General features: G+C 40.4%; 1 protein-coding gene across 3 annotated transcripts in view; it reads left to right on the forward strand.

Annotated features, from left to right (window-relative positions):
- Window positions 1-2,490, forward strand: part of LOC106730027 (tumor necrosis factor receptor superfamily member 10A) — a 29,098-nt gene extending 26,608 nt beyond the window's left edge. For all 3 annotated transcript variants that reach the window (XM_032470940.1, XM_032470941.1, XM_032470939.1), the window contains exons 9-10: window positions 461-533; window positions 1,710-2,490. In XM_032470940.1, coding sequence (XP_032326831.1) covers window positions 461-533; window positions 1,710-2,029 — 393 coding nt within the window. In that variant the 3' untranslated portion in view covers window positions 2,030-2,490. The remainder of the gene's footprint in view (window positions 1-460; window positions 534-1,709) is intronic.
- Window positions 2,491-12,491: the final 10,001 nt, after the last annotated feature.

The following is a 12,491-nucleotide window of genomic DNA, read 5'->3' on the forward strand; positions in this document are numbered from 1 at the left end:
CTAGTTAGACTATTGGTATGGTGATTTTTTACTGATCAAAGCACCTTTGCACTTGTGGAATAAGCTTTACTCCTATATTCCAAAGTGTCCTCATATATATTCTTCATTTGAGTCACATAGAGCTTGGAGGGAGTGTCTGTCTTCTGACGTGGTGGGTGGGAAAGGACTAGAAGGAGCAGAAGGGACTGTGGAGGGTGGGAATGTTCTGTGTCTTGACTGGGTGATGGCTGCTCTGCTGTATACAGTTGGATAAGAAGTGAGCATTACTGCAGGGAAAATTTCCCTCCATGAGCACAGGAGCCTGTGAACTGCTCAGGGTGGGAGGTTCCTCTCCGTATCCATGGAGACCCAGGAGGGGAGGTGGCTGCCCAGGTCACACCGTGGGCTGGTTGCTAGGCTAGTTCTCTGAAATCCAGGAACTCTCACTAAGACCAAGGCTATTTCCCACTACATTTCACAGGAACCAGCAGGAGCTGAAGAGTCTCAGATTAGAATGATGCTGGTTCCAGCAAATGATGTGGACTCCATTGAAGGTGAGTGTTTTCTCCAGGACAGTGGAGCAGGAATGGAGGGAGAAGGGACAGTGTCCTACCTGCCGTCTCCATATTGTTAGGGCAACTCACAGCAGGGGACGGCTTGTTCCTGGGCCTTCAGAACTCTAAATCCATCTCTCCCCTCCTCTACACCCCTCTGTCCCCTACCAGTGTCCCCTAACACTTCCCATTCCTTCCCTCCTCCTCCCTTGCTGCTCGGGCCAGGTTCGCCCACACTGAGGCACCTAAGGGACTGTGCTGCCCAGCAGGGCACCCACTGGCCCCAGGGGACTGTGGAGCACCTGACCTGTGGCTAGGCCAAATTCGATGAGCTGTGGTATAACTAGATACTGTGTTTCAAAGAATTGGTAGAAAAAAAGGAATGTAATAGGTCTCACTAACAATTTTTTGTATACTGATTACATACATATTGAAATAAAAAATTTTAGAATATATTGAGTTAATATTTTATGAAAATTAGAATTTTTTGTTACTTTTTTCAGTGCAGCTGTTAGAGAATATAAACTTGTATTCAGTGCCCACCTTATGTACCTATGGACAGTGGTGTGCACTGCATTTCACCCACATCGCATTGAATCCCCGGTTCACTCCTACGACATGGGTAGTGCTGGCTCCATCTTACAGTTAAATTCTTGCTCAGAGTCTGTTCGTCCCCATCTAGCTCTCCCACAGCGTCAGTCAGTGAGGCCGAGCTGGGTACAAGGCCAGAGACCTTCCCACCGCCAGGCCCTTGCTCTGTCCACAGAGCAGATGCGGCAGCCGGGAGCCCTTACTCTCATGAGATGGGCAGGTGCCCTCCTCTGAGGTCTGTTGCACCACAGTCTGGTCTGTGGCACCCTCTGTCTCCTACATATCCTGCCTTCTCCCTCCATGACATCCGTCCCCCTTCCCAGCAGGGCCCTCATCCCTCCCTTAGGGCAGGATTCTCTGGTGACCTTGACTCCCTGCAGTGCCTTGGGTACAGGTGAGGCCCCTGCAGTGTGGCCTGATTCTCTGCTGATGGGAAGCAGGTCAGGGACACAGAGCAGCATGTTCACCAGCAGGGGGAGCTCCTCGGGTCCCAGCCTGGGGTCTAGGCCTCATGGAGCATTTTCGGCCCTTTCTGAAGCCCGTCCCAGCTCACCTGACTGTCTCTGTGACTTTCCCCCAACCTAGGCCTGAGGATGTTCTTCGATTACTTTGCAACCGTCGTGCCCTATGATTCCTGGGATGCGCTCATGAGGCAGATGGGCCTGACACAAAATGAGATCCTTATGGCCAGAGACAAAGCCTGGGCCCCGCGGGATGCCTTGTATGAAATGCTGGAGGCCTGGCTCAGCAGCAAGGGGCGGGAAGCCTCCATCAACACCCTGCTGGATGCCTTGGAAACACTAGGGGCAAGATGTGCAAAGGAGACAATTCAGGACCACCTGGTGGGCTCGGGAAAGTATGTCTATAAAAAAGGTGAAGCAGGCTCTGCTGTGTCCTCAGTTTGAGAACCTCACTCTTTCCATCCAGGGCACTTTTTAAAGTGCCTCCTGGACTTGCACTTTTTATTTGTATTTGTTATTTTGTAGCATGCATGTATGTTGGAATGTGTGCATTTAATGATAGGTAATTTGTAATACTGTTTATCTTTCTAACTTTATACTTTATATGAATGTTTTTGTATCTATTTATACAGGTACAGGAAAACTTTTTTGCAATACCCTGTCTGGGTTGTTTACATGGGTTATCTGGTTGTGAGCTGGCACTTAAAAACTATTTGAAATGCGAAAAGAAAGAAGGAAAGAAGTCCACTGCTGGAGCACTGGCAAAGGCAGTTTGGCCACTTTCGGGTGCCTGGTCGCTTCTAGAGTGCCCACCATTTCCAACTGATAATTTTACAGGCGTGGGATTGTTTACATTATTTATTGCTAAATGTTTACTTGTGAATAAAGAGTGAGGAGAAGTGGCATCCACATGCAGCCCTGTGTCTGGCTGTCCGTGAACTGGCCTATCACACGTGGGCCTCCTCTGCTCATCTATGGCCTTGGGTGGGGAGGGCGGGACGTGGGTTAGATGTGAGGTGCCCAATAGATTCTATGCCATGTACCATTTCTGGTCTTGTTAGTGAACCTTCGGTTCCATCTGGGCTCGGGGGAGAGAGGACAGGGACCTGCTCCCAGTGTCTGCCCTGGTCGCAGGGAGAAGAGCGGATCTTGATCATGAACTGAGTTCAGTGTTGGCTGACTCAGCCCTACATGGGCCCTCTTGCTTCTGGAGGTGTGTGAATGTGAGCCCAGAACTGCTCTTTTGGGTCTGAATTGGCTATTTAAGGATCTCAGCCCCTCTGTAAGCTGTGGCCTTCTGCAGAAAAGACTCAAACAGAAATCCCAACTCCTATATACTGTGAGGATTGGCCTAAAATGGCTCATATATTAGTGTTTGTCCTTTTATTGATTTTTATAAAACCCTTCTTCCGCTAAACACTTCTCCATAGTGTTCCAGCTATTTTAAGATAATTTCATGGTGGAAGCAATTCTCAGGGGTTTTTTTGGTCTTTTCCGTCTCAAGGCTTTGTGTGCTGCCTTCTCTAAGACTGGTGTGGCTGGTGTGGTCAAAACTGGAATTGGCTGGAATGTAGGCACATTCAGGTTATGGTGTCTGGAGTCCACTGGAGTTTTTAGGAAGGGTCGACTCCTGTGGCCTTGCTGCTACTTCTCCCTCCCCTGTCCTTCCAGACATCTGGCCCTGTCTACCCTCCCCTTCCTGAAGTCAGATGTTTCCTGCCTTTGCTGCTCCTTCTGTGCAGGACACTTCTGGCTTCTTCTTCAGAGGGAGATGTAAATGAAATCTTGCCAATCACATTTCAGCTCACTTGTCCCTTTCTTGGAGGACGTCCTTGAGTACCCATAGAAAGTATTAGTCTTGACAGTGTTTGTCAAGTTTATTCATTTCTTGTTTATTGAGTCTTTTACCAATAAGAACCTTAGGGAATCATGAAATTGCCTACTGTATTGCTTTGTACCCAGTGCAAATTGATACTTTGAAAGTTTCATTTAAAGATTAGGTGTCTGATCATGTCTCTCCTCAGTGGGGAGACCCTTTCTTTGAAGATTTTGTTCGAATTATTAAACAATACAGGAGAGGCCATTAGGGCCAACAGGCCCATGAAAAAATGCTCAATATCACTAATTATCAGAGAAATGCAAATGGAAACTACAATGAGGTATTACCTCACACCAGTCACAATGGCCATTATTCGAAAGTTCACAAACAATAAATGCTGGAGAAGGTGTGGAAAATAGGGAACCCTCCTACACTGCTGGTGGGAATGTAGTTTGGTGTAGCCACTATGGAAAACATAGTGAGAGTCCTCAAAAAACTAAAAGTAGACTTACCATATAATCCAGCAATCCCAATTCTGGGTATATATCCAGAGGGAACTCTTATTCGAAAAGATACATGGGCTCCAATTTTCATAGCAACACTATACACAATAGCTAAGACATGGAAGCAACATAAATGTTGATGACTGGATAAAGAAGCTGTGGTATCTTTATACAATAGAATACTCCACAGACATAAAAAGTGACAAAATTATGCTATTTGTAGCAAATGGATGGCCCTGGAGAATGTCATTCTAAATGAAGTAAGCCAGAAAGAGAAAGAAAAATACCGTATGATATCACTCATATGTGGAATCTAAAAAAACAAAAAGAGAAATGAATTTATTTATATATAAAACAGAAACAGACCCACAGACATAGAATACAGACTTGTAGTTGCAAAGGAGGAGGGGGTGGGAAGGGATAAACAGGGAGTTCGAGATTTGCAGATACTGACTAGTATATATAAAATAGATAAACAAGTTTATACTGCATAACACAGGGAAATATATTCAATATCTTGAAGTAGCTTATGATGAAAAAGAATATGAAAATGAATATATGTATATTCATGTATGATTGAAACACTGTGCTGTACACCAGAAATTGACAAAAATTGTAAACTGACTATACCTTAACTAAAAAAAAAAAAGGAACAAGCTCCTACATATTATGATTAAGTTACGCCTATTAAAAATTCCCACACTGATTGTGGATTGGTCAGTTTCTTCTTGTAATTCTTTCCAGTTTTACAGATACGAACTATTATTTATCACTAATGAGTAGTTCTTTGTCATTATGTAATCTCATGTTATTTTGACTATATCAACTAAAGTTTTGTTAGTATTTGTAAAAGAAGGAAAAAAGAAAAAAAAGACACTATGAACTCATCTACAAAACAGAAACAGACTCGCAGACATAGTAAACAATCTTATTATGGTCACTGAGGGAAGGGGGTGGGAAGGGATAAATTTGGGAGTTAGAGATTTGTAAATTGTAGCCACTGAATATAAAAACAGATTTAAAAAACCCAAATTTCTGTATAGCACAAGGAACTATATTCAATATCTTGTAATAACTTTTAATGAAAAAGAATATGAAAACGAATATATAAATGTACGTACATGAATGGGACATTGTGCTGTACATCAGAAATTTACACATTAAAACTGACCATACTTCAATTAAAAAAAAAAAAGGCCATTATGTAAAAAATACTCCTGTGTTTATGAATTTGTCACAAAATTAAATACACAGTTTTACATAAAAAGAGGCGTGTGTGTGTGTTTTTCTCCCCCATCCTCCCATTCTCCTCTGGAGCAGCTGAATGACACTGGTGCAGAGGTGGGTGCTCCTGCTGAGTGACCCACTCCCTCCTTCTTCCCTGTATGCCTCAGGCTCAGCCTGCATGGGTGTGTCTCCTGTGCTGACTCTGGATTTCCAGGCACCAGGTTCCTGGGGGACTTGAATTCAGCCCCACCTCCCTCCCTGCCCTCCTCCTGGGAGAGGGACCCCAGCCTGGCCTGGCTCCCCTACAGCTTCCCTGGGTGGTGTCTCTGGGTCGCACCTGGGCCTGCTGGGCTCCTGTGAGGTGCAAGCTGGCTCTGACAGAGCTGTTGGGAAGGGGCGGTGGGTCCCTGAGGGGTGGGGCACTGCTTGCTGGGGTCTTTCTGTGGCCTCCCGCCAGTGGCCTCCTGCACCTTGGGTCACCTTCCCTTTCTCTCCCCTCTGCCCTTTCTGCATCCTCATCAGTGGGCCAGGTGGCTCAGCCCTGCAACCTCATGAAACCCAATTCCCTTCCCCTGGACTTTAGGCCCTGGCTCCCCCACCCACAAAGAGTTCCTGGGAGGCCCGATGGTCCCACCCTCGTCCCCTTCTCTGGAGCCAAGGTACTGAGTGCAGAGCTGCATGCCCCTACTTTGAGGCCCCCTCCTGCCCCTGCGCATTGGCTCCTCAGCCTCACCCTGAAGTCACAGAGACCACAAGCTGCTGTCTTCATCCTCCACAGTCTTCTGGTGCCATCTCCCATCCCCTCTGGATTCTCCTTGCTTTGCTCCTGCTAAACTCACCTGTCTCCCTGAAACCAACACCAGGTGCGGCTCTTTCAGAAGACACATTCTCCAGCTCCATGTCCTTTTTCCTGAACTTTGACCCTTATCCCAATCCTCCAACATCAGCCATCACTGAATCATTCCAAAGTCATTCCCACTTTCCTCCCTCCCTGCTTTCTCTTCATCTGGCTGTCTAATGCAATGCACTAATGTGCTCAGAGTAAAAATCTAGATGATGGGGAAATAATGGGGCTTTAAAAAGTATGTTTCATTTTAATGTTCTACATATAAGTTGTCTAATTTATATATTAATTTAAAATATACAGTGTTCTGCCCTTTTTGTTTAAGAAGCTTCTTTAGTATGAGAAAATTTACTTTCATGTAAATATTTCTCCCAACAAAGCAAATACTTAAAAGAAGCACTATGTAGAAAATGACTATATGTTTTTTTAGATCATGAGATGCATCCATTCCTGAAAGAGGAATTCCAGCCAGATTTCTGAAGAACTAATCATTCAGTGAAGCCATTGCTGCAACCCCACCACCACTGTTGAAATCCTCTCCCTCTCTGGCTGATGCAACTTCCAGGGGATTTAAATGGCTTGTGCCTTTTACTCTACCACTATCTTCATTTTTCTTTATTTTCCCTTTTAGGAATTATACATTTAAGGACTAGAACCTTCAAAAACAACTACATATATGCAGAATATGCAAAGTCACTATCCATGCCTAGGAAAGATTCAGGCTCAGAAAAGTTTGGAGACGACCTTAGTTTACACCTTGGTTTCATTCCCATCACACAGACACCCTATGATAACAATAGCAAAAAGGAACCCCCAGGGGAAGGAGGGAAATCTGGTCTCCAGAGTTACCACATTACAAGATTCAAGTGTCCAATTTTCAACAGAAAACAAAAAAACAAAACAAAACAAAAAAACACAAGGTACACAAAGAAACAACAAAGTATAATCTATTCAAAAGAAAAAAATAAACCAAAGAAACTATCCCTGAGAAACAGCACATATCAGATATACTGGAAAAGTCTTAACACAACTATCCTAAAGATACTTAAGTAGCTAAAAGAAGACATAGTCAAAGTCAAGACAATGATATCTGAACAAAACGGATATATCAATAAGGGAGATAGATCATCACAAAAAGGTACCAAAAAAATTCTGGACCTGAAAAAAAATCAGTGAACTAAAAACATCATGGGAATAATTCAAATGCAGATTTGAGCAGGTAGAAGAATCAGAAAACTCAAGACAGGTCATTTGAAATTATTGAGGCAGAAGACCAGAAAGAAAAAAAAGGAATAAAAGTAAACAGAATCTAAGAAACTCATGGAACATCTTTAAGCTTACCAATATCACATTAGAAGTCTCAGAAAACAAAGAGAGAAAGGGGCTGAGAGATAACTTGAAGAAATAATGGCCAAAAATTCAGCGAATTTGGGGAAAGACGTTGATCTACAGAATTAGGAATCTCAACAAACTCCAAATAGGATAAATCAAAGGAGACACACACTGAGACATGTTGTAGGAAAACTGACAAAAGACAAAGAGATAATATTGAATGCAATAAGAGAGAAGTGACTTGTCATGTGTAAGGAATCCTCAGTACAGTAATCAGCAAATTTCTCAGCAGAACCCTTGGAGGCCAAAAGGTGAGATGTATTTAAAGTCTGAGAGAGGAAAAAAAAAAAAAAAAAACTCTTTGCTGAGAAATTCCACATCTGGCAAAACCGTCCTTTAAAAGTAAGAGGGAAATCAAGACATTCCCTGGAAATCAAAAGTTGAAGGAATTTATTACCACTACAATTTCCCAATAGAAAATCCTAATAGAGTCATTGAAGTTGAAATGAAAGGGTAATAGAGAGTAACTAGAAGCCATCTGAAGCATAAAGATCACTAATTAGAGTAACTACATGGACAAATAGAAAAAACAGAATTATCACAGAATTTAGATTTTTATTTTCTATAGTATTTAAAAGACAAATGCATAAAATTAATTATTAACTTATGTTAATGGGTACATAAGAGATAAAGATGTGATCCGGGATATCATCAGTATAAAGTAAGGAGTGGAGCTACAAAGAATTAGAGTTAATGATAGACTGCAGTTAAATTGGTATCCATTTAAAATAGATTGTTATACTTTTACAATGTTCTACGTAATCCCCACAGTAACCACAAATCAAATACTTGTAGACCATACACAAAGGAATTGAGAAGAGAACCAAAACATCTCACTGCAAAAATTAACTAACACAAAGGAATGTGTTTAAAAGTGCTGGAAGAAAGTGGAATACATTCAGTATTAAAAGTATAAAGCATTCAGAAAACACATAACAAAATGGTAAAGGTAAGTCCTTCCCTATGAATAATTATTTTAAATGTGAGTGTATTAAAGAAGTTCCCAATCGAAAGACATAGGTTATCAGAATGAATTAAAAACAAACAAACACAAAGATCGAATAAATGTTGTCCACAAGAGACTTACTTTAGATCTAAGGACACACAAATGTTGGAAGTGAAACTATGGAAAAAGATATCCCATGAAAACAGTAATCAAAAGACAGCAGGAGTAGCTATACTAATATCAGAAAATAGACCTTAAGTAAAAAATTGTTGCAAGAGACAAAGAAAGACAGTATATTCTGGCAAAAAGGTAAATTCACCCAGAAGATATAAGAAGTAAAAATATAAACATGCACTAAACATCAGAACTCAAAAATATATGAAGCAAACATAGATAGAATTGTCAGGAGAAAAGACAGCTTTACAGTAATAGTAGGAAATTTCAAAACCTCACTTTCAATAATGGATGGGAGAACCAGAATAAAATCAGATAACAAATAAAGGACTTAACACTACAGAACAATTGGATCTAACAGACATATGCAGAAAACTCCATATGCAACAGCAGACTACACATTTTAAGAATTCACATGGAAGATTTTCCAGGTAGAACATATGTTAGCCCACAAAACAAAACCTTGTAAGTTTTAAATGATTGAAATAATAGAAAATGTATTTTCTGATCTCAGTGGATTAAAATCCAAAATTGATAGCAAGAAAACTGGAAAATCCACAAGTATGTGGAAATTAAACTGCATATTCTTAAATAACTAACAAGTAAAAGAATAAAACACAAAAGAAATTAGAGACTATTCTGACAAGTGAAAATTAAAATATAACATACCAAAACTTACAGAATATAGTGAAAACAATACTTAAAGGGGAAAATATAAGTAAATGCTTACATTTTGAAAAAAAAAGAAAGATGTCAAATCTACACTCTGAATTTACACCTTAAGGAGTTACAGCAAAAAGAGCAAACTAAAGCCAAAGCTTGCAGAATAAGAGAAATAAAAAAAAATTACAGTAGAAATAAATAAAAAATAGAGATTAGAAAAGGAATAGAGAAAATCTATGAAAACAAGAGTTGGTTATTCAAAAAAATTAATAAAATTGACAAACAGCTAAATTGACTAAGAGAAAAGAGAGAGGATTCATAAGCAAAATGTCAAATGAGGGTGAAGACATTACTATTTGACAAAAATAAAGAAGATTCTAAAAGAGTAGTAGTATGAACAACTGTATGATAACAAGTTGAATAACCTCAATGAAATGAATAAATTCTAGAAACACAAAACCTATGAAAACTGAATCACGAAGAAATAGAAAATCTCAACACACTCATAGTGAAAAAGGGAATCGAGTCAGTATTTAAAAACCTACCAAGAAAGAAAAGGCCTAGACCAGATGGCTTCACTGGTAAATTCTAACAAACATTAAAAGGAGAATAATTCTTGATCTCTTCCAAAAGTTCAGGTGGAGGGAATACTTCCTAACACATTCTCTGAAGTCAGTACTACTGTGATGCCCAAGTTAGATACTACAAGTAAAGAAAATTGAAGATCTATTATACCTTATGAATACTGATGCAAATATTCTCAACAAAATATTAGCAAACCAAATTCAATATCATATTAAAAGAGCTGTACATATGACCTAGTGGGAGTTGTTCCAGGAATGCAAATATGATTTAACATATGAAAATTAATCAAAATTAACCATTGTTATTAACAGAATGAAGGGGGGGAAATCGTGATCATCACAGTTGATTCAAAGCATTTCACAAAATTCAGCACCCTTTCATGATAGAAGCACTGAACAAAGTACTAATAGAAGGAAACTGCCTTCACATAATAAAGGCTGTATGTGAAAAACTCACAAGCATCATAGTCAATAGCAGAGACTGGAAGCTCTTCCCCTCAGATCAGAAACCAGAAAAAATGCCCACATTTACAACTTTTATTCAACATTGTATTGGAAGTTCTAGCCAGACCAATTTCACAAGAAGAAGGAATAAAAGGTATCCAAATTTGAAAGGAAGAAGTAAAATTATCTTCCTTCAAAGATGATGCGATCTCATATGTGGACAACTTTAAATATTCTCTCCCAAAACTGTTAGAAATAAACAAATTCACCAAAGTTGAAAGCACAAAATCATCGTGCAAAAATCAGTTTCATTTATATTCACTAAGTGTGAACGTTTTGAAAGGAAAACAGTTGTATTTACAGTAACATCAAAAAAAATAAAAGCATTAGGAAGAAACTCAAACTGAACGGTGAACGTCACGTATCCCCCAAACTACAAAACTTTGCTGAAAGAAATTTTAAAAGATACAAATAAATGGGAAGATGTCCCATGTTCATGGATTGGAAGACTTAATATTAGTAAGATTATTACTACTACTCAAAGTGATCTACATATATAATGCAATCACTATGAAAACCACAATGACTTTTTAAAACAAAAATAGTAAAATTCATCTTAAAATTCATATGGAATCCCAAGGGACCCCAAATAACCAAAACACTTAAAAAAAGTAACAAAAATGGAAATCTCACACTTCATGATTTCTAAACTTACTAAAAAAAACCCCAAAACCTATAGTAATCAAAGTAGTGTGGTACTGGTATAAGGACAGGTATACACCAATGGAATAGATACAGTGCCCAGAAATAAACCCTTGCATATGTGGTCAAATGATTTTCAACAAGAATACCAACACCATTTGATGGAAAAGGGTTGTACTTTCAACTAACGGTGTTGGAAAAACTGAGTATCCAGTGGAAAAGAATGAAGATAGAGCCTTACCTTGCACCATATACAAAATTAACTCAAAACGAATCAAGCACCTAAGTGTACAAGCTAAAACTATAAAACTCTTACAAGAAACATAGAAGAAAAGCTTCATGACATTGGATTTGGCCTTGATTTCTTGGATATTATACCACAAGCACAAGGAACAGCAGACTCAAATAGGCAGAAGAAAGAAAGACCTTGAAGGAAGTACTGAGTCCAAGGAACAGAAAAAGAAGAAGAAAGAAAAGTGAACAGAACCTAAAAAACTCATGGCACACCTTTAAGCTGAGTAAGCCCTGAGGTCACCTCCAACTCCTGCTAGTAAAATAGAATGGGAACTCTCAGAAAGAGAAAGGAGAGAGGAAAGAGAAGACATATTTAAATAATGGCTCCAAATGCAATACATTTAATAAAAGATATGAATATAAACATCCAAGAAGCCCAAGCAGGATAAACCTTCAGAGACCCACACCAAGAAACATTACGGTCATAACTATTGAAGGCTAAAGACAAAGAAAGAATTTTGAAGGCAGCAAGAAAAAAAGTGATTTGTCACATGCAAGGGATCCATAATAAGATTATCAGCTGATTCCTTAGAAGAACTCTTGAAGTCGGAAGGAACTGGGATGTATAAAGTGGAGTGGTCAGCAGGGGACCCAGTGTCCACACCTTGGGGCTGTTCACCTGCCTGCCTGCCTCTCCACAGAACGGTTGAGTGACCTGCAGCAAGTCCCCATCCTATCGGTGTCTCACATTGCTCATTAGACAACGATAATCAGAGCTCCTACCCAGCAAGGTTGTTGGGAGACTTCAGTGTGAGTACGTGTACCTAAAGAGCATGGCCCATGGTAAGAACTGTATTTCAGCACCAGCTCTTTTTAGTGTAATCATTATTCACAAAGCTGACTAATCAAAAACCACATCCTCCGATAGCAGTACCATACCCCACTGCCTCACCTCTGTCACCTCTGTCAGAAGCTGCAGAGGAGTCACATCACAGCCTGGAGGTTGGGTGAGGTGAGGAGGATGGGATCTCAGGGGGTTTTTTTTGTTTGTTTGTTTTTTCAGTTATTTAGGTTCTTGGTCTCATTTCCTTCACCAGACTGTGAGCTCCCAGGAGCAGCAGAAACACAAGGTCATTTGTTTCCCTCTCCTGGGACACAGACTCTCCCAGAGTGAAGGGCTCATCAACTACTTGGTGGGTGAATGACAGCACCCTCCCCAGGACACCGAGGAGGGGAGCTTAGGGTTGTCGTCAGCGTCCTGCCTAGGGACAGTTTCCAGGCTTCAGCTCAGGGAGGGACCAGAGGGAGCCCTGTGGCCTCCATTGAGGGGACAGAGAGGAGTTTCAGGAGGCTGAATGCAGGGCAGAGAACTGG

The sequence above is a fragment of the Camelus ferus genome, chromosome 31 (assembly GCF_009834535.1).
Source record: "Camelus ferus isolate YT-003-E chromosome 31, BCGSAC_Cfer_1.0, whole genome shotgun sequence".
In the NCBI taxonomy this organism is placed as follows: Eukaryota; Metazoa; Chordata; class Mammalia; order Artiodactyla; family Camelidae; genus Camelus; species Camelus ferus.